We start from the raw sequence: 23,376 nt of genomic DNA, 5'->3' as shown, positions 1-23,376 counted from the left end.
CTCACAATGCATTAGGGGCAGAGGGGCCGCTGCTGAGGGCGTGCAGGAGGATTTTAGGAGCAGGGACCATTAGAGTAAATTCTACCAGAGAGTTTGTCCTGTTTTCAGGCAAATCCTGGTAAACAAATACATCCATTTCCTTCAGGACTGAATGAGTGCTTGATATTTCAATGCCAGACTTGTTTCTTCCTTGCAGACATGCACACACAGACACAATCATGCTCAGACAAATCTTACCCATGCCTCACTGTCTCTCCCTCTTGCTTCCATTGACTTGTGGCTCAGCTGTGGCTGGGAGCTGATCTGCTGCTGCCTGATGTGTCACCTCTGAGAGCCACAGAGCAGCTGGAACCAGCACTGAGGCTCGGCTTCTTATCACTTCAGGTCCGGTGACACTGGGTCTGAAGCAGATCCAACGACAGGCCACATGTGGCCAAAGGCTACATGTAGGGCTTCCACTGCCAGGTACTAAGAGACTGCAGAAGACATGTGCTAGATGCTGCAGTGTTATTCATGGCAATGCTGGTATTTGATTGATATGTGCACTTAATTTTCATTGGGGCATTTAACCAAAGTGAGCAACCACAGACTGGCAGGAACATGGACTATTTTAATATGATGTCTTCTGATCAGGTCTGACCTGTTCTGGGTGAGTTCTCTGAGACACAGGGTTACTGGGCTGAGATCTTACCTATACCAAGCCTCTGATGGCCATCATGTTTCTCATTTTACTGTGATTTTTCAGAGTAGTCTCATAGATTCCCTTTGTCTTGCGAGATACTTTAGGACAGATACTGGTTGATGGTAATGATGGTGGAGTGATGGTGTGTGGCAGATTGCATGGAAGTCCCACTGACACCCACCATGTATGCATTGCTTTCTCTCAAGGCATAGTCGCTTGGGCAACCCTCCTTCAAGAAGGAAATGGAATGGACTCTAGATTAGCAGGTCAATAGGTCATTGTACAACGTGTCTCCTCAAGCTATGAGACAAATTACTTTCAGGGCTTTCATCAGGCTTCTCTGCTTCCAGAGGCTCATTGCGTACCTGCTTTCCTCGTCTTCTATCCCAGGGTCAGTTTCCCTGGGCTTGAAGGATGGGTGCCATCTCCAGAGAATTGAAGCAAGTGGATATTCAAGAGATGGAGATATCGTGATCGGTGGGATCTTCCCAGTTCACAATGATGCGGTGCAAGAAGACATCACCTTTAGAGAGGAACCCGCGCCACACACATGTCAGATGTAGGTAGGTCACCCCAGCTAATAATGATTCATGCTGTGATTTTAATTCTATATAAACTGGAACAGTTTTTTACAGGGATCCAACTTAACACAATGTACAGCCAGGGTGTTAGAAAATGTGAAGGGATCCACCAGGACATTGTGAAGGTGCATTGGCAGCGTGGTATCACAGCTCAATACTAGCACATTGCCCATTACAAGAGAGCTGAAATGTGCAACTGCACAATGTGTGACTATCAAGGATAAAAATAATATATATATATATATATATATATATATAGAGAGAGAGAGATTCTCAATATTTGGGTCCATATGTTTTGTCCCGATTATATTTTTATATGATGTTCTGGTGGAATATCCATACCTGCAAATGGACACAGCAGCTGCATGGTATAGATTTTGCAGGTCTGGATGGAAAGCAGCTCCTGGTTTGCCCTGTGCCCCGCCATCAAGGGAGTGCTGCAGGTCATAAAGTGCCACTGTACTGAACTGAGAAACAGTCAGGAAATGTTGTATCCCACCGAATCCACACTGTTGTGCACTGAGACATGCTTCATACGCATGACTCAGATACCTGGAAGTTTAGGAGGTCATCTCTGAAGTCCATGGGAGGCGAGTGCAGTACCTTCCTCTGAGAAAGCATCATTTAATTCAAGCTAGCTCTGGGTTACTTTGGCAGTCAGCTGCAGTACCAACAACTGTAATAATATTCAACCCAAAAAGACACATACACAGCATACTTTGCCTGTGAGATTGATAGCTGTACAGTAAGCCAGCTGTGAGGTTCACTGACAGTGTGCAGTGCACCTCATACATCAAGCAGTTCTGCAGGTCAGCATCAAGATTCACTGGGTGGGCTCTCCTGGGCTTCAGACTCCAGAAAAAACCTGTGGCCAAAACTGTATTTCTGAGTTTGGGGTAGAGTAATGGTACAGCAGGATGTGCAAGTAGTGTTTGAAGCAGGGAAGTACAGGGGGCTGCCTGGCAGTGACAGCTGTATGCCACACATCTGCAGGTAATGCAGGCAGGCACTACATAGGCAAACATGTTAACCTTCCCAGCCTGCGCTGTGCACTTAATCCCCTTTTTTTTAAAGTGTGGTGCTGTTGGCTTTGCCAATGCTTGTTGGCACTGGCGTGCAAATTCATGCATCCAAATGCTTTGCCAGATCACAAGTCAGGAGGGAACATCCAGCCACTACATGGTTGAGCTGGATAAATAAGGGGGGTAGAAAACTGTGCTACAAGAAGACGGTTATATCCAGATTGCCAGCATGGGATGTTAAAAGCTTTTAATTTTCTGCCATATTTCCACATCAGCAATAAATTAAGAGAAAATGTCTAGTGACCTCGGGACCTTTGGAATAGAAAACTCAATAGAGCTCTACAGTCCTGGAATTTAAGATCTTTTTATGATTTTAGAGGTCTGATGCTGCCAGAGGTTGTAGAATGTTCGCAGTAAGATCTTAGCCTCAGGGGGTGGCAGATGTTTGTTTTTAGGTCTCGCCTAGGCAGGACATAAGCTGTCTCTCCCAGACGTCAAGTAATTAGTATATATGGTGAAACTCCACCTATTGGCTTTTATTGGCTTTTTATTGGTTTGTTTGCTTGTCTTCCCCAATCTCTCTGTTTCGACAGGCTAATGCATTTTTTAATTCTTCCTTTATTTTTTTCGGAATGCCTATGCAGCACCGCCTAACTACTGCAAACATGCTGATAGTGGAATGAAGTGTTTGTCTTGGAACTCTATTGTGTTTTTTTGTTGCTTGCTTATTCTTCTCGTGCACGTTTTCTTTGTATTGGTGACCTGTGAGTGTTAATGTTTTTGTGCGGCGATGGAAAGGCAGCACAGAACCTGTGTATATTGGGAGGGAATTTGCTTTAAAGGACAACATTTTTAATGAAGGTGCTCGGAAACCAGGGGGCTCATTTATGAAAACTGACGCATCGCTGCGTGAAAGCAGCGATGCGTCACTTCTCAGTGCGCACTCCTTGCGACATTCCTGATGCGTCATATTTAATGTATGACGCATCATGTCGCAAGGAGTTACAGATACGTCAGTATTTCTGACGTATCTGTAAGGGCAAAAGTGACGGATTGCTGGAGTGTGTCACAAAAGTGACGCAACTCCAGCAATGCGTCCTTTCACATGGGGAAAGCCCGATGTGAAAGGGCCTGCATCAGTCTTACGCCTGCTGTGAGGCAGGCGCAAGATATTGACGCAACAGCGACCTAAAAGTGACGCAGTGAAATCTCATAGATTTTACTGCGTCACTATTACGAGGCTTTTTGCGGGGGAACACCCCCTCTGCAAACATTATACTTGACGCAGGTATAATGTGGCGCAGGGGTTTAAAAAGTGATGCATTTACCTAGATGCATCCCTTTTTACATATGGCACAACGAGGCGCATTTTTTACACCGCTGGTGAGTCACAAAAAGTGACGCACCGACGGCGCAAAACTGACGCAAGGCCTTCATAAATAAGGCCCCAGACTTTTGTGTCTGATTTTGCTCAATGGTAACTTAGTTGATATTTCGGTTTTACTATTTTATATACTATGCAGCAGAGGCGGCTGGTGGATTTTGAAAGTGGTGAGCAAAAAAAGTTGTACCCTAATGTAACACAACAGTGTGTAATCCGTCTGAATTGTGAACTTTTATTGAGATATCTGTAATTAAAAAAGGTACTCTTATACTTTAATCAAATCTGAGTTTTTCTTTGGAATCCAAGCCAAGGCAGTACCGTAAAAACGCGGCAAATCCTAAGCATTTACCAAATAGTTGTTTTGGGGTGAAATCTCCTGGTAAAGGGGCACAATGGCTTCCCGTGCGAAGATCAGGTGGGCTTTTTTTCCCTATGTGTCGCGCTGTGCAGGACATGCTCTCCAGCTGCCATTATCAACAAGTTCAGGAAACAAAAAGGGTCTTGGCTCCTAAACACAGCAAGGCTAAGCCAATGGAAACTATAATAAACAACACAACTGCCAGTGCTGGGAAACTTATTATCACAACCTGTTTGAGTCTGTAGTGCACAAGACTATGGCATGGACACTTGCTTTATGAATTGCAAATTTTTATTTTACACTTATATGCTTTTTTTAGTTCTGCATCATTGAGATTATGTGCACGGGAATACAAAACATTTTATGTACATATTATATACAAACATGAAAAGACAATTGCACAAACACTATGGTATGTACAATGAATTCTCAACTTACATACAACGCATTCTTGGCCATCCATTCATACAACACATGCAACACATACACGGTGGTCCCAGTGTCAAAATAAACTTTTTGGTTCAACAAAAGAATAGTCAGTTCTTTGACCTATCTCACACTTAATTGTGGTAATTTGTACTGGAAGCAAAAAAAGTCTTTCCACGTGTTCCCCAAGAAATTGCAAATGAATTAGGGAAATGACACGGGACCTAGTCGGTCGAAGCGTTTCGAGCCCTGTGACTGGCAGGGTTCTCCTCAGGACCATACAATAACTATGAAGAAAAAGGAAAACAATAATGACTCAAATGTACTAAGTGATCAACACCTTGTATGCACCCTAACCACTGACAGCCTACCTCTAACTTTGGGTCGTGGCTCCAACAAACAATTGTATTCCAAGATGGCAATATTTTGAGGGGTGTGCTGAAACAAGTTAGGAAAAGAGGAAGCAAAAAATAAGTGCTCTGCATTTAAACATACACACTCATCATGTTTTCTATCTCGTGTGTGTGCCTACCTGAACTGAGACTGGTGGTGGACTGGGGAAGATTTCCGAGGTTCAGGTTCTTAGGCTGTTAATGTCGTGTTCAATTCTGCTGGTACAAACACAATTTGCAGCGTTTGTAGGCGTTATTGAGGCATATAACTGAGGTATGTAATGGCGCTTCTTCACGGTATGCTTCTTACCGTTTTCTGGGTTCGCGCTGTTCGAACGTATGAACAGCCGGCGCCGGAGGGGAAATGATCGCCCGTGGCTGCCGCTCCTGCACGTTGCGCTAAAAATCAATCTGCTGGGGCAAAAGGAAACCCGTGTGTGAGTGTTTGTCCGCCCGCATCTATTGGTCGATTGTTCGTGAAAGGGATCGTGTGCCCTACCGGGTCCTGTCTTACCTTTCATGTAGCTTTGCGTTAGTCCACAGTTTCCAAAGGTTCCATCGCTGGTCGCAACAGTGGCTCCTTCCCCTTTGGTCTCTTGCAGCTAACTGCGAACGCTCACTGTTCCTAGATGTGGGAGTGGTGCTGACTCCGAGGATTGTGGGAAATGTAGTCCTATGGATGTGAATGGGAGCTGAATAGCAAGGTCACGTGATGGATCTGTGAATTTCTGATAGTTCGTTGAGGCCAGTGACTGCTGTGTTAAATTTCATTATGAGCATTGCCTCTATCTGATTAAGCCTTGCTTCAATGTTACCTCCTCTTGGGTCATTTTCAATTTTGGACATGACTGTCCACTTTAGTTTGGTTTTGTCATGTTTCATGATGGCCCAGTGCTGGACTAGCGGTGCATGTTCCACTTCTCTGCGTATTCTTGATTTATGTTGCGTGATACGCTGCCTCACTTCTTGGGTTGTTCTTCCTATGTACAACATAGGGCATGGGCACATTACAGCGTAAACTACGTTTCTACTCTTGCAATTTTCCGAATAGGCTTCTTATTGTTGGAGCTTTTTCAATAGGCATGGCGGCTCTAACAATGTGGTTGGCCAAGAGGTTATCCCAATAAATTACTAAAAAACTCATTGAAAAGGGCGTGGTGGATACCACGTGAATCCCTTTTGCAGAAAAAGCCTAAAGAGGAACAGAAAAGAATCGTCTGTGTGTCCACATTTTGCCCAGCTACAAACCAATTGAAGAAATTAATTACATCCAACTGGCATTTAATAAAAGATCTGCATTAGGACTTCAGAACACCACCCTTATTTGCCCACAAAAAAGAAAAGAGTGTGGCCAACCACATTGTTAGAGCCGCCATGCCTATTGAAAAAGCTCCAACAATAAGAAGCCTATTCGGCTTCCCACCGACTACAGGCCACCACAAGTGTGGAACATGCATATGTTGCGAGGACACAATAGAAGAATCAGTCTTTTCCTTTAATAACATCCATTGGAAACACGATACATTCACAAATTGCAGGAGCCACTGTTGCGACCAGCGATGGAACCTTTGGAAACTGTGGACTAACGCAAAGCTACATGAAAGGTAAGACAGGACCCGGTAGGGCACACGATCCCTTTCACGAACAATCGACCGATAGATGCGGGAGGACAAACACTCACACACGCGTTTCCTTTTGCCCCAGCAGATTGATTTTTAGCGCAACGTGCAGGAGCGGCAGCCACGGGCGATCATTTCCCCTCCGGCGCCGGCTGTTCATACGTTCGAACAGCGCGAACCCAGAAAACGGTAAGAAGCATACCGTGAAGAAGCACCATTACATACCTCAGTTATATGCCTCAATAACGCCTACAAACGCTGCAAATTGTGTTTGTACCAGCAGAATTGAACACGGCATTAACAGCCTAAGAACCTGAACCTCGGAAATCTTCCCCAGTCCACCACCAGTCTCAGTTCAGGTAGGCACACACACGAGATAGAAAACGTGATGAGTGTGTATGTTTAAATGCAGAGCACTTATTTTTTGCTTCCTCTTTTCCTAACTTGTTTCAGCACACCCCTCAAAATATTGCCATCTTGGAATACAATTGTTTGTTGGAGCCACAACCCAACGTTAGGGGTAGGCTGTCAGTGGTTAGGGTGCATACAAGGTGTTGATCACTTAGTACATTTGAGTCATTATTGTTTTCCTTTTTCTTCATAGTTATTGTATGGTCCTGAGGAGAACCCTGCCAGCCACAGGGCTCGAAACGCGTCGACCGACCAGGTCCCGTGTCATTTCCCTAATTCATTTGCAATTTCTTGGGGAACACGTGGAAAGACTTTTTTTGCTTCCAGTACAAATTACCACAATTAAGTGTGAGATAGGTCAAAGAACTGACTATTCTTTTGTTGAACCAAAAAGTTTATTTTGACACTGGGACCACCGTGTATGTGTTGCATGTGTTGTATGAATGGATGGCCAAGAATGCGTTGTATGTAAGTTGAGAATTCATTGTACATACCATAGTGTTTGTGTAATTGTCTTTTCATGTTTGTATATAATATGTACATAAAATGTTTTGTATTCCCGTGCACATAATCTCAATGATGCAGAACTAAAAAAAGCATATAAGTGTAAAATAAAAATTTGCAATTCAGAAAGCAAGTGTCCATGCCATAGTCTTGTGCACTACAGACTCAAACAGGTTGTGATAATAAGTTTCCCAGCACTGGCAGTTGTGTTGTTTATTATATATATATATATATATTATCAACAAGTTCCTCTTCAGCCATCACAGGAAGTATTTAAGAAGGCCCGCCCCTTCTCACTCCTTTCCCAGACCCGTTTGACACATCAGCTGACAGGTTTGTGAAGTCCCCTTTGCTGATCCCTTTTAAAAGAGCTCCTTTTGAAAGGCCCCCTTCTGTGACCCAACCCCCTTTTTATTGGTTCCCAGATCACAGCTGATGACCATTGTCAACATCCCTCAAAGTCAACATTTGTTTTCTTGTTTTTTGTTGCTCTCTCAATCTGTAAACTTCAAACCTTCACTCTCAGCTGCTGAGAGTTTTCAAAAATGCTCTTTAACATAAATTAGCACAGCTTTGCAAGATTTTTGTGTGTTTTATGTATGTTATCTGTACATATGACGCCAGAGTGGAAAAATACACCTTGGTGTAAGCAGAGTTCTGAAGTGTGAGTGTGCGTGTCCAGTACAGCGAACACAGGCACACAGCTGCTGTACAAGGAAGGGTTCAATTAGCAATATTAGATCTTTCTGCTGCTCGTCATGAGCCCCCTCTTCTGTTTGAGATGTATACCCTGCCTGCCTCCCCAGAGTGGGACACAGGCCATGCACGTTACACGTTACACATGGGATGGACAGGCATGACCCTGCCATTTGCCTGACAGGAGGAGAGATGCAGCAGGTCCACCGTGAGATTGGCTGTAAAATGTCAGAATCCGACAGGGCTCAGAAGGTGAGTGTGTTTCACAACGGGTTGGCTTTCCTGTTGAGAAGTTCTGAGGAAGTTTTTAATATTCTTTCACAGCTTCAAGGAAACCCCAGTGCCACTCGTGGGAGGTGTCAATGCGGCGCGGACACACTTGTGTAGAGTTTATTTTAGATCTGTGTTAAATCTCGAAACCTAAAGCCCGTGCTCAGTGGGCCGCTGACCTGCAACTGATGGCTAAACACTTCTTATGTGATGCTGCACAGGCTACCCACCCAGGGGAGACTGCAGAGTGAGCATAAGTGTTTTTATCAGAATAAATGTGCGCCTTCTGACACGCTGGTTGGCACCTTGGCGTGTTTTCCCAGTGTAGAATACGTATTGGTATGTTTATTAATGGGCAATGCATGGCCCTAGAGTAATACACACAGTCGCGGAGCGGCATTACAGGTGGGGAAATGGGGTTGTCGCGCCACAGGGAGATGGGGGGGAGGCGGGAGGGGTTTAATGGAAAAAAATATATAAAATAAAACTTTTAACTTACCGTCCCGCGCCATCTTCTGGATGGGTCCCGACTCCCGCCACTCGGTCTTGACTCCTGCATGATCCAGTACCCAGCCGGCAGGCTGCAGCTCTACTCACGTCATCAGGAAAGGCAGCCTCCCTCCCTCCCCTCTGCCAATCAGAACTGGTGAGGCAAATCTGAGCGTGCCCACCTGGGCCATTTTCCCTATGTGGGCTGCTTCATGGTCTGACCAAACAGTCTGTATGCACAACAGTGGGCAAGCCACTCCCCCCCTGCCCTCGAACAGCACTGCCCACCCCCAACCAGGCACCTCTGCTTTCTCGCAGTGTGAGAAGGCAGAAACATAAATGGTAGTTAATATCATTTAGGTTTCTGCCTTCTCGCACTGAGAGAAACCAGGGGGGCGGCGCCCAAACGCCCCTATAGAGGAGCCGCTACTGCTATGCAGTTTATGTTTTTAGTACTTGATTCATATGGTAAATTGCTTTATAAAGTGTGCGCAAATGGTTTCTCAAAATGTATGCCTTTTTTTCTGTTTTATACCGTATTTTATTCTCAGTTACTTTTTTTTTATACATATGTTGTGCGATCAGCATCCAAACTGTTTCTATTTAAACTTGAAGTTCAGCTCCAAATTTATTGTAGTTGCATGACAAACACCAAAACCTATGTAAATGTATTTAAAGCAAAAAAAGCTGGAGCTGAATTTAGGCAGCAGCTTTAGCCACATACTTTTTTTTCCCCTGAGTTTATCATCCTGGTGTTTTCTGTAGGTTAGTGATCTGCATCCCACAGATGTTTGTAGACGAAAAGATTACGATCCTTACAACAAGGCTTCTTATCACTTCATTAGCTCATCCTGGCTTCCTTTTGCAACTGTAGGATACTTGCTAAGTTTTCACACAACAGCAGACTTTCTCCTTTTTTTCAAGAATGAATGCCACTACATGTATTATTACATTATTATTATTATTATTATTACACTAGGATGTATTCACACTGCTACATAAAGCAGCGTATAAACAACATTTTTGAGCTGCACCATTTACGTGGGTCTGAGCTATTGACATTGCAAATAACAATGCCTTTTATTTTTGTTTTCATTTTTAAAACATAAATAAAAGGCATTGTCATTAGCCAATAACTTAAACTCACGTAAATGTGAGAGCTATTGCATTGCAAATGCTTGTTTATTTTATTGTTTTCGCAGTTTTATATATAACAAACTTGGCCCAAGGACATTAGAGTGCTTTTACACTGGAACATCACATACCAGTACATTTTTATAGGCACGGGTGATGTGCCTAGAATCACAGGATGTTGAGCGGAGGTTGCTACTCAAACCTTCTTTCCCAATTTCAAGTCTGCCTGGGTTTGCAGAAGAAACAGAAAGTGATGGCAAAGTGATGGTTTGCCCACGTTTTGCCTCCAGAAACTCGGCCCCTACATATGAATAGTTGCATCCCTTTATCACTCCCACCACAGTTGTGATATAGTGGTCTAATTAAAAACGCGGGCACCAGGACACATTATTATTATTATTATTATTTTTATCTCCGCCCCCTCTTTCAAATTACCTTGTTACATGACGAGCTCAGCTCGTCATCAGCATACGAGCGCCGTAGCTGATGACGAGTTGAGCTCGTCATCAGCATCAATGTGGTTAACAAATATCTAGGGAACGTGAAGAGTCTAAGTTCAGGTACCCTTTGAATAATATTAAATATGAGAAGTATAGGACTATGATCGGATGAGATCCTTGGGTAGATCTCCATATGTCCTGTATCAATAATTTCATCCCAAGCCCAAGCAAGATCTATTTGTGAGCACTGTTTATGAGGTGGGGAATAATAAGTATATCCAGGTATATCGGGAAACAAATTTCTCCATACATCTTTAACATTGTGTATCCTTGCTAATTCTAAGATTGCCGCCCTAGTTTTACGCACACGTCAAAATATACCTCTCTTTGTAACATCCTGATCATAGTCTAACAAGCAATTAAAATCTCCAATCAAAATAAGTTCCCCCTCCCATGCAAGTAGTTCCATGTTTAACCAATCAAAAATATGTGGGTCGTCGGTAAATAGCACAAAAAACATATTTACGATTTTCCAACTGCAATTGGGTAATTGCCCAACGACCCCCGTTGTCCGCCGTAGATTTAATCACTTCTACACATAATTGTTGCTTTTTCAGAATAGCCACACCTCGGATAGGGACATTTAAAGTAGTGCATATCACCCTCTCATATCCCAATTGACCCAATAGCTTCTTATCCTTAAAGCAAATATGCGTTTCGGTTAACAAAACCATATGTGGATCATATATTTTCAATTCTTCATATACCAGATTTCTTTTGTTTTTATTATTCAAGCCTGATATGTTCCAGGCTAAGCATCTAAAGCGCAACATATTGACTAGTTACAAAATGAAAGTAAACTGCACCTTTCCTTAAATTCAAGCTCATTATTAGTCTATAAGATACTAAGTCAATCACTCTTAAACTTGTCTTGTCCTTTTCCGTTTTTCCGTTTGGAAAACAAGTCACTCATTGCTTTTGGTACAGAGATGTTGGCCTTAACGATCTGTTGACCTATACTTTGTTTTTTTTATAAGCAAAGATAGGTCGTGGAAATGCACATTCCAACCCTTCGAGGAGGTGCCAGTTCTTAAGTACAGCCTGCCTCATTTTGTGTGTGTCTGGTCCAAAAGTGGTCCCACACACTAGCCTGCCTAGCTCTTTCTTCTGTTTCACTTCAAGGAGGCATTCACGGGGCTGTACATCTCGCCCTTTTGAAAGAATGTTTCAAATGTTTTTTTCCGGGTATCCTCTCTGTATCATTTCACCACAGAAGTTTTGGGCATGTTCATCGTAGTCACTCAACTCTGTACAATTTCTCCTTACTCTTAGGAGCTGCCCATAAGGAAGATTTGTTTTTAGATTCCTAGGGTGGACACTCCTATGATGTAAGATGGTATTCTTATCTGTGTCTTTTATATATAAGGATGCTTTCAGATGTCGATCAACACACGTTAGATCCACATCTAGGAATGTCATTCTGGTTGTGCTGTACTCAAGGGAAAATTTAATGTCAGCATGTCTGGCATTCAGCCAACAATGGAACGCCAATAGTTCCACCTGGCTCCCCTGCCACAGGAGCCAGATGTCATCTATGTAGCGTAACCATTGGTTAATGCGGTCCTCAAATGGGTTTTTAGTTTCAACATATTTTTTCTCATGTTGTGCCGTGAAGAGGACTGCCATCTCTGGGGCATAAGGACCTCCCATAGCAGTCCCCTTCACTTGCATGTAATATTGATCATTGAACATAAAGTAGTTCTTTGTTAGAGCTCTTTCAGCCAATTTCAGGATAAATGAGGTAGGAACCCTATGCGGTCTGTCTCTGCTTTCAAGGTACAATTCCAAAACCTCTAACACCTCGTCTTGAGGGATCTGCGTATAGAGGGACATCACATCCATTTCGACCATTATTTGTGTCTGTTGGTCAAAGGGGGTACCTTCTACTTTTGTCAAGAAGTCTGTGGTATCTCTTAAATATGAGTTTACTTCCCTAAGGAACGGCTTCAGAAAGAAGTCAACGTATTTGGAGATGGGCTCAAGGCAAGAATCGCAGCCCGAGACTATAGGTCGTCCCGGTGGTTCATGCAAGCTCTTATGGATTTTTGGTAATAGATAAAGGATGGGGGTTCTGGGGAACCTTTCCCTTAAAAAGTCATGTTCTTTCGCACCCAGAAATCCTTCATCTTTTCCTAGTTGTAGAATATCTGAAATTATACCTTGGATCTGTTTGACTGGGTCCTCTGGTAGCAATCAGTACCATGTCTCATTTCGTACTTGTTTTAGGCCTTCAGTCAAATACATATCGTGGGGCTACATGACTACCGCCCCATCGGCTTGTTTTATCACAACCGATTAATCTTTCTTCAGTGTCTGTATCGCCAATCGCTGTTTCTGACTGATATTCTGTTTAACATACTTCTTGTTTTTTTACAAGTTTGTTAATTGATGACAATAGAGCCTGTTCAAAAGCATATATTTGTTTTGGGATGTTTTGACTGGGTACAAATGTTGATTTATTCCTAAGACCTGTAGTTTCATTGTTCGTAATAGATGGTTGATTGGCAAAAAAGGCCTTCAATCTTATCTTTCTACAAAATTCTATGGCCTCTAGTTTTAACCTAGTGAAATCAGTTTGTTTACATGGTACGAACTTTAGACCCAGATTTAAAACAGCCTCTTCATCAATAGAAAGTACCTTCGATGATAAATCGACCACGGTGCTAGGGCCGCCTACGATTTGTAAAAGCGGCTCCTTGTTCTCATTTCCCATGGTGCCTTGTATCGACCTTTTGATTGTTGGCCTTGCTCTAAAAAAGAAAACTGTTTTATAGAGTTCCTACCTCTTGTGTCTGAACCAGAGGAATGAGAAGATGATGTTTCTGAAAATGTTTTGAATCTGTTTTTCGATCTTCCTTGATAGGTTGATAACGCCCTACGCGAATCAGACAGAGTGTAATAGTCCTCCTTCAAAAAAGGGTATACTTGTTCAATTTTAAAGGCTTTGATATCTCTCTCAAATTTAGTGCTTTTATCATTGATTGTGTTGTCTTTTAACACTTGGATCTCTTTATCAATGTTCTCCAAAAGGCCCTTTGCATCTGTTACTGCCTGATTGTTTTTTATGGCCTGAGTGTGTTCCTCGATTTTTTCTACCTCCTTACGGCAAAGTCTCTGTGCCGTTTCAATAGTATGAACCATAAGGTCTCTAGTGCATTTGGTGTTGATGTAGCTAAAGCCTTTTTTGTATTCTGAGTCTTCAATAAATATCACAGGTACATTCTTTACCTGAAGACCCCACGGGATGGTACCTCCCTTGAGGTGTTTCAGGAGAAAATGACCGTGTAGTTCTGTCCTTACGTGTTTTTTATGCAGCCTAATTAATTTTTTAGATTCATTCTGCTGTTTGGCAGAAGTACTCAGTGCAATTGTCGAAAAAGGAGAAGAGGCAATCAGATCTTGGATATGAGTCTCATTGAACGAAAGTGTATCCTTTTCTGCCATACTTTGGAAAGACGAATGTCTTTCCGCAGTTGAACTTGTACTCTTTGAGGTAAAAAAGAAACAGGATAAATCCTGCACCCTTAAAACTCTCGCGGACAACAATCCGCCCTAAACTTTGTAAAGCTAAGGAGTTAGGTCCATGTAGGGTGCGGGGTAGGCTGGACCCTATTATATTGAAAAACACAAAAGTGTGCCTACACCCAACCAATTTACAAAAACGTATTCCTAGAGAATGGAGCAAAGAAAATTCTTCAGTTTGACCCAGTATTTTTATTTATACCTGTCTATTCAATAATTTTTATACACTATTTTTTCAAATTTCGCAAAAAAGGAAAAACTGTACATTCAATACATTTCAATTACAATTCATGACTATTTACACCACATATTTACAAGTATACGGTATAAATAAAAATACTGGGTCAAACTAAAGAATTTTGTTTGCTCCATTCCCTAGGAATACGTTTTTGTAAAAGTGGTTTGGATTCTATTCACCTTGAAGTTTTTACTACCACCCTCATGGATCTGGACCCATTTTTGAGTGAAAATCTATTTGTACCTCCTCATCCGAGGTGTCCTCTTCTAAGGCTACACTGGTCATTCCAGTGGTAATCTTTTTCTTGGGACAGGCCACACACGCTCTGTGGTGCCCTGACTGCTGACATTAAAAGCACAGTCTTTTATCTAAGACTGTATTCCAACCTAGGCCCCAACTGCTCTGCTTAGTACAGGTGGGTTGGGTTTTGACTGCATCATGAGGGTTTTGGCATTCTGAAGGAATCTCTTTGGCAGGTGTACTGCCTCCTGCATTTCACTTCAGTGGGCCTGACCCTCCTTTCTTGGGATCACCTCCCTGGGTCTTCTTGAGTACTCTTGTCCCAACCCACTCATCAGCTCGCTTGTCTAGCTATCTAGGGCTAGAGAGTTTTGAATCAACCAGATGCTCGTGTGACTTCTCTGAGGTACAATTTTTGAGTATGTGCTCTTTCCCACAAAATTGTTGAGCCCCTTATAGGTATCTACATTGTTACCCTTGATCCAGCCTCTGAGTGACATTACAGAGGTACCTCTAAAGTCCACCCATGTCTGTGTTGACCCCTTGTGTGTGTTTCTTAGCTTAAGTCTGTACTTCTCTGGGGAGAGACCAAATACCTCAATGAGTGCCCCCCCTCATGTAGGTGATGGCTCTGCCACCTCATCCTGACGTGTCAGCAGCCTATCTCTCCCTACTATTTGAATCATTTCCCACAGTATGGTCCCTTAGTCTTGCGTACCCTCCCTTATCATCCTGGGAACTCTGTCTCATAGGATGTCAACCATTTATCTATGTCATCCTCATTTACAAATTTAGGAACTATATCCCTGGGTAACCTTGCATCATATGCCTCATCCGTATGCATCCCTGTTGCCTTGTTGTTGCCACCATGTCCTTGGGGTTTCATCCACACCTACTACCTTCTCTCCTGTAGGGCCCATCTCTTTGCTTCTAGTGCCAGCTGCAATCTGTAGGAGGCTGAGCTTGGCATCTTGTTCCTTGAATCTCCTTCTAAAAGAGAAGCTATTCTCAGTTTCAAAAAGATCTCTACCTCCTTTCTTCGTCAACACTGTCAGGGGTGATTTCGGTTGGGCTCTCCTTCCTCCTCCAAATCTCTAAGAACTTTATGAGGATTCTCCTTCCTGGCAGTGATTCTTGAAAATGTTTTTCTATTTCTGATCAGCATCCTCTGGTCATCAGTCTTTAGTTTGGGCATGGTGACCAAGTCATTCTCTATGTTTTCCAGCCTCAAAGACTTTGCGGAATGTCTTATCACTTTTATGTTGACTGGTTATCAACGTCTTTAGCTTCAGAAAAATAGTTCCTTGGATCTGTAGGACTAGGCAACTTTTGTAACTCTTTGCTTACTGTCGACCTAGCAGGCCCTTTTGGTGGTTGCTAACTTATTAATTGTTTGGTACAGCCAAACACATCTTCAGGATCCCAATGCTAAGCACCAATGTGAGGATGTGGGTGTATTATATGGTATGACTGTAGAGCCTTACTGTAGAATATACTTGTAAAAATTGTCTTGGCTCATTGGAACTATGTTAAGCTCAACACTGGGTAGCTATGGCTTTCAAGTAGGAAGGTTTGAACAAAGGAACTTGATGTAAATCATTTAGGAGTACCAAAAAACAAAATTAGAAATCACGTAACACAAAAGAAACACAGAACCAATTAATAAAAATGGAATTGAAATTAATGTTTAGAGTCCTTGATGAGAAAAATCCAATGGAGGATTCTGGAGATAAAGATTTTTAATGGTTTTGTCACTTTTAATTTGAACCTCAAACAAGCATTGGTCAACAAAAAGTGTTGAAACTTTCGAACCGTTAGTAATAGTTAGTATGGCTTTGTTGGCATGGGCAACCAAATCAGACATTATGAAGGTCACGGGGGGTCGGGGCAATGGAGTAGATTTGGGCAGTGCCTGGCCACCAGTGCATGTTACAGTCCAGTTCCAAATTTTATGGCACGACTGCCATAGAATTTATTAGAGTGGTTCTAATGCAGCAGATGCATGAGGAAAAGATGCTTAAAAATTTTCCGGTTATGGTACGGTTCCTGGGCATGCCTTCGTGATCGTTGCTCAGTCCATAGGTTGGTGCCACATGAAGTCCTCTTTGAGACCCATGAAGGCCAGCTGTGGTGCGGCTACTGGTCTCCAAACACCGCAGTTGGAGAGAAATCTTTTAGAGTGGGCTAGTGTTTCTCTTAGTTGACCAATCTGGACTCTGCCAACACTCGCAAGTACAGTGGGCTCAGATGCAACCTTTAGCCATCGAGGATCGGTCTCTAGGGCTGCCTAGCATCAGTCAGTGTCGATTTCCTTCAAAGTGGCTACCAACTCTCTGGTTTGGGCTTCTTCAGCTTTAAAGTCCCTGGTGCTGTTCCATACAGCCAGTCAACTGACCCTTGGAGTCACTGCTTTAGTCTGGGGCTGGGAAGCCACTGGCACAGTCCTACCTTTGCTAGCTCAAAAGGGCAGCATATGGCAGTCCTTCTTCTACCCTTGTTTCAATTCAGACGTGATATGAGGTTCAGGGTGTCAGATGTGCCATATTTAACCCTGGAAAAAATCCCCTAGGAACAACGCAGTAACCAGCCAATTGGCTGTTAGGCCCACTATGTCTTGGTGACAGTTGGTCCGCAATGTGCAGCATCTAGCAAACCCAGGGTGCACTATTCTAGCCTTCAATAAAGATGTCTGAACCACTTCGTGACTGTCAGATGCTTTCTAGACCACCCTAAAGATGTGGCTGCCTGGAGGTTACAGGCCTATGGAAAAATGGGTTTGGGCACTGGTCTTCTGAAGTAATTAAAGGAAGCTGGAACAGTAGGTTCTTAAGTTACTTTATTAATTAAGATGTTAAGTTATAATGATAACCCCATCAGGAGCAGCTGTCCTGCTGCTCAGCCCTCACTCAACTGACATTCACAGCACAGCAACATTCCAATCATCAAACATTCTATTTCACAAGCACTCTAGCTGAGCAGCAGGAAGATTCAAGATACAACATCTTCCCTCTCTGGCCCTGTCTCCGGTCTGTCTACAAAGGGCAGCCCCTCCTTAGTCTTAACACCATTTGCCCACAAAACTCGGATTCACCTTTGAAACTTGCCTTTTAGGCTAACACACTGAGTGGCATCCTGCAAGGGGCAGGTGACAACTCTGCAGCAGGCTACTATTATTTTCAAGCCTGGGAGTCATTCACTCCCCAAGAGCACAATGCTGTCTCTGGACAGTGCCCATGTGAGGCTACTAGACCAGCAGGGTCACCGAGTGCCAACCTTCTAAAGGTTGTTTTACTTTAATAGTGACATTACATTTGACCTGGGCATCAGGTCAGGATTAATGCCACAATTAATTTGATAACTTACAGTAGCCTTCTGTAGTTAGTCAGGCTGTGGTTCCAGCCTGTAACCTAGTATTTGCCAATGGGGCTACAATCTTTTCCACAGCAAAATGACAATTTGAGGGCTTTTGCTGCAAGGGCATACATAAACATCAATGTCCCACTTAATAATATATAGCCTTCTGTCTTGAGGCTCTTAGGTCTTCCTTAGGGGAGACTTACATATATTGTTAAAGGACAGGGTGTCTTTGCCATTAATGTTAATGGCAAAGTCAAACTGGATGTGTGACAACTGACCTTCCAGTTTGCAGTGGCAGGCTGGGAGTCTTTTCTGTACTTTGTGACACACAGGGTGACACAATCAGTACTGCAGCCATTAGTGGACACTCTGTCTAACAGGCCCTTGGTACCATGGGTACCATATACCAGGGACATATAAGTAAGTCACTACTTGCCAATTGGGGATATCCAATTTGAGATCCACTTTGCAATGGGTAAGAACACTGGCCCTGAGGTCTGGTTAGCGGGCCTCAGAGTCAAAAATCCAGCAGCTAGTAGTCCACAAGTGGACAAAAAGTGGGGGGAACCTGCAAAATGCCTGTTTCCTTACAATTACTATAATGGAGCTATTTTGGGCAAGAAACCTCCACAAGTAATGTATCTGGCCAAATGTGTTTCAGTTGAGGAGATGGGTGGGGCCATATGAAAGTTGCCCCACTTCAGGCCATCAAAGATGCATTTTGTTGAAGACTGCTGTCCGTTCCAAAGTGTGCACCTTCCTATACAGTCCAACAAGAGTTAGGTCTCCCCTATCTGAATATTATTGGCCTGCCCCCCTCTTATCACTTGGCTCACTCTCTGGACTAGACAGAAAAGTTAAGCAGGCTGGTTTCGAAAGACTGTCTTTCCTTTCATAGATGGAACTCGTTACCATGGATGAGTTATTTCAGTAACTGCCTTTTGGAATTAGGGAAAGGGGTGGTTTTAGGAACCAAGATAAGATCAAGACAAATGCCTTACAGTGGATCCGTACCAATTCCATCAGGTGGAGATAATCTACTAGGGAACACAAAGAGCTTAGGGCCCACGCTGTTCTGCAGACAGACATTTCTATGGAACCGTATCTTGGGCTGGTTGTAAATGCTTAGCATTTCTTTTTATTGGCCCGTTTTAGATTTAATATGTTTAATCACTTTTTCTGGATGGTGAATCCTACTGATTTTAATGATAAGCCTGACCCCTGTAGACGTGATTATTCCTATCCCCAATATATTATGCACTTTCTCATGTTCTGTAAATATTACACAAAAGCCAAGGTATTAATTTCTTGTGCCTTTGCTAAGAAGGGTGAATTTTACACAAATGTGCATTGCCTTGTTGTATTTGCAAATATATCCAGACATTTACGTTTGTTTTTCTTTTGACATTTCTTAGTAACTGTTGTTAATTTAAGGAAATCATTGATTCGAACATGTTTGAACACAGTTTTCTAATTTGATCATGTTTATATGTGTGATATTTTACCGTATAGAGTTTATATTTAATCAGCTGGTTTAATAATCATATGTACCTTTAGGGTTATAATTTTATTACACAAATAAAGGAAATAATTAATTGACTGTAAATTGCATAATGAATTTGGATTAGAGTTAAAAAGTATTTATGCACCCTTATTGCAGAAGCAGGTAGTTATTGTTCTTATAAAATTACCAGAGGAATGTAGGATTAGTCTCCGTGACTGTAAAATCAGGCTGTTAAATCACAGTCCCAGAAAACAACATCAAAACATGATTCTGTGACAACATGCATAAAGAACAAAAGTATCTGACTTGACCATGCAGAATGCAGTCGTATGTGATTTTATGAGATGCTTTTCAGAAGGACATCTCATTGGAACATTGTCAATGATTTTATATATAGGTCATGTGATCAAGGCAGGGATCTACCGAAACGCGTCGTGGCTGATGTGGTTGCACTTTAAAATTAAATAAAAAAGAAGAAGCACTTATTCGGGTCTACCTCGTCTTTGCTTGTTTGGCTGTTGGTTTCGTGGAGACTGAGACGAGCTCTTGCAGCATATATATATATATATATATATATATATATATATATATATATATATATATATATATATATATATATATATATATATATATATATATATATATAAATATTAAAAAGAAGCAGCGGATCAGTCTTTCTGAGTAGCTTGTGCTGCATGAAAAAAATGCATTTCCAGGATTTTCATATTTTGGTTCTACCAGGAAACCTATTTTCCTACACAACCCTAAGTAGATCAATTTACTCTGATGTATTTCTTCCTATACAAACCAGGGCCACACCAGAGAAGCCACAGAATGGTAAACTAAGTTGGTGTTATGATCATGCTACATTTGTCAGAAATATCTTTCTCTTTATTCAAGGTTTGGGTTTCAACATTATCAGTACATCCAAGCTATTATTTTTGCCATTGAAGAAATTAACAACAACCCAACACTTTTGCCCAACATCACACTTGGATTCCAGATCTATGACTCCTGTAAAATCCTCCATGGAGCACTGAAGGGAGGCTTGTGGATTCTCACAGGACAAGAGGAGCCAGTTACAAACTACCGGTGCCGGAGAGGTTTGCTACCAGCTGCCATTGTAGGAGATGCTGGCTCTACCCGGTCAATAGCCATTGCAAGGATTTTGGGTCTATACAGATATCCTCAGGTAAGACATTGAGAAACACACTTTAGTGCAATTACTGTTCTGTAGGATCAGTTCTCTCAGGTCGTATTTGTAGAGCGCTGCTTGTCACCCCTGAGGCTTTCCAGGTGCTTGCTGCTGGTCTTAGTCGAACAGCAAGATCTTGATCCCCTCCTGAACTCAACAGCGATGGTGCAGTGTGGAGGTGGAGAGGTAGGGTGTTCCATGTTTTGGCATTGATGAGAGAGAAGGAGCATCCTCTATTATGGCTGCAACAAATGTGCAGAACCTCTGCGAGGGTGACGTGTACTGAGCATAGGTTCCTGTGTGGCTGGTGAAATTATAGGCAGTAGTTCAAATAGGCAGGTCCTTGCATCTGGAGGGCTTTTTGATGTGTGCCAGGAGCTTGAAATGGCATCTCTTCTGAACAGGGAAGCAGTGGCAGTTCTTCAGGTGCTGGGTAATGTTGGTTCTTTTGGGCAGGTTGAGTATCAGTCTGACCGTTGCATTCTGGATCGACTGTAGTCTTGGCATAAGTTCTGTTGGTGCCGGAATAGACTGCATTGCCGTACTCCAGTTGACTTGGGATGAGGGTCTGGGTTACCATTTTCCTGGCGTTAATGGGGGGCCACTTGAAGATCTTGTGGAGCAATAATAGTGAGTGGAATCAGGCTAAGAATCTGTCTTTGACTTGACATTTCCTGAATAGGTAACTGTCACGGATAATTCCAAGGTTGCGTGCATGGTCTTTTGGGGTAGGAGTGGGTTCAAGTTCTATGGCCACCTAGAGACGTTTCATAGGGTGGTGCGTTTGTCTAAGATGATGACTTTTGTCTGGTCTGAGTTGAGTTTGAGGCAGTTGGCTCTCATCCAGGCTGAGACATTCTTCATACAGTTGTGGAAGTTGTTTTTTACTGAGGTGGTGTAAGCTGACAATCATAGGACGATCTGTGTGTCGTTAGTGTAAGAGATGATGTTGATATGGTGGGATCTGACAATGTCCATGAGTGGTGTCATATAGATGTTGAAGTGGGTAAGGCTCAGGAGGGAACCCTGTGGACCACCACAGATATTGTATTCTGCCTGTGATGTAAATGGGGGGACATCTTTTACAACGCGGATTTTACACCGTAGTTCCCTTACGACGCAACTTTTACAATGCAAGTTGAAACAACAAATTATGCTGGGGGGGGGCTCCAGGATAGTAAATAGTTTAATTTACTATCCAACTCCTTCCCTACTATCTACGGGGACTGGAGTTGGAATAGTAAATTAAACTATTCCCTATCCAGCCCCCAACAACGCAAGTCGTGGTAACGGCTTGCATTGTAAAACATGCGTCGCAAAGTACTGCGATGTAAAACATCGTGTTGTAATGAGATACATCCGAAAGGGGGGGGGGGCAGACTTTCTGGGTGCATCCCATGAGGATGGATGCCATCCATTTGAGAGCTTTGTCTGCGATGCTGATCTGTAGTAGGTGTTTGATGAGTGTGGTTGAAAACCTTGTCGAAGGCTTCATAGAGGTTGAGCAGAAGCAGGGCGGATCATTCTCCTCTGTCTTTTAGGGTGTGAATGTCATTTGTTGCGGTGATCATGGTTGTGTTGGTGCTCTGGTTGGATCGGAAGTCTGACTGTGAAGGGTCAAGAAGGTTATTTTTTACAGATGTTGAGTGAGTTGAAGGTTGAAGGCTTTCTCAAGGACCTTAGTGGGGATGGGGAACAGCAATATGGGTGTTGTATTGCTTATTATGTATGTATATCTTTAAGTAGCTCGTCTTTAGAATGTTAGGTTTGGTTCTCCTGACCAGATTCTGTATGTAGTTAGTTGCGGAGTTGGCTGTAAGACTGCTGGTATCTTTCCCCCCTGGCGCTCACCTGTTATTACTGATATTTATTCTTGAATAAATACTGAGGATATTACTACTACATTGACCCGACCCCATTACTACAATGGGTCGGTGGTTATGGAGCTCCCTGGGATCTGCTGAGGAATTCTTGAAGAGTGGTCTGACCTCAGAGTTTTTCCAGGCATCTGGGAAGGTAGCCAAGGTGTTGTGCTAGGTGCTAACCTGGTCTCTGCCGAGGTTGGAGAGCTGGTGGGGGCAATACTAATTGGAGTGGGAATAGTAAATTAAATAAGTTTAGTTTCCTGCACCTACCCTGAATTAATAGTAAATGGAGTGGGAGTAGTACAATATTTAGGTTTAGTGTACAGCACCTACCCTGAATTAATACTAAATGGAGTGGGAATAGTAAATTAATTAACCTTTTCGGTGCTCATGACGAGCTGAGCTCATCATGAGCCACGGCGCTCCGGTGCTCATGGCGAGCTCAGCACGTCATGGCCCGTGGAACGCTCAGGTTCGGGGAGAATTCCCCTGCTGTGCTGAGCGTTCCACGGGAGCCGATGCACCTGTGACGAGCTGTGCTCGTCATGAGCACATGAGCGCCGTAGCTCATGATGAGCTCAGCTCGTCATGAGCATGGGAGCGCTGTGCGTGCCCCCCTCCCCCCCAGCACAGCTGGGGAATATCCCCCGCAGCGAAGGGGTTAAGTTTAGTGTCCAGCACCTACCCAGATTTATTAGTAACTGGAGTGGGATTAGTAAATTAATTTAGCTTAGTGTCCAGCCCCTAACCTGACGTAATGCTAAGTGGAGTGGGAATAGTAAATACATCAAGTTTAGTGTCCAGCACCTACCCAGATTTATTATTAACGGGAGTGGGAATAGTACATTTATTAAGATTAGTGTTCAGCACCTACCCTGACTTAACACTTACTGGAGTAGTAATAGTAAATTAATTAAGTTTAGTGTCCACCACTTACCCTGACTCAATGGTAACTGGAGTAAGAATAGTACATTAATTAAGTTTAGT

The 23,376-nt window shown here is 42.9% G+C and overlaps 1 protein-coding gene across 1 annotated transcript in view; it reads left to right on the top strand.

Annotated features, from left to right (window-relative positions):
* The first annotated feature begins 12,440 nt into the window (after window positions 1–12,440).
* LOC147678557 (vomeronasal type-2 receptor 26-like) overlaps window positions 12,441–23,376 on the top strand; it is a 197,434-nt gene continuing 186,498 nt past the window's right edge. Inside the window, exons 1-2 of the mRNA XM_086945691.1 lie at window positions 12,441–12,451; window positions 20,230–20,521. Of these exons, the coding sequence (XP_086801817.1) occupies window positions 12,441–12,451; window positions 20,230–20,521 (303 nt within the window). The remainder of the gene's footprint in view (window positions 12,452–20,229; window positions 20,522–23,376) is intronic.

This window comes from Lissotriton vulgaris, chromosome 12 (genome assembly GCF_964263255.1).
Source record: "Lissotriton vulgaris chromosome 12, aLisVul1.2, whole genome shotgun sequence".
Lineage (NCBI taxonomy): Eukaryota > Metazoa > Chordata > Amphibia > Caudata > Salamandridae > Lissotriton > Lissotriton vulgaris.
Note: the sequence above shows the minus strand (reverse complement) of the source record. Positions and strands in the feature narration are given on the sequence as shown.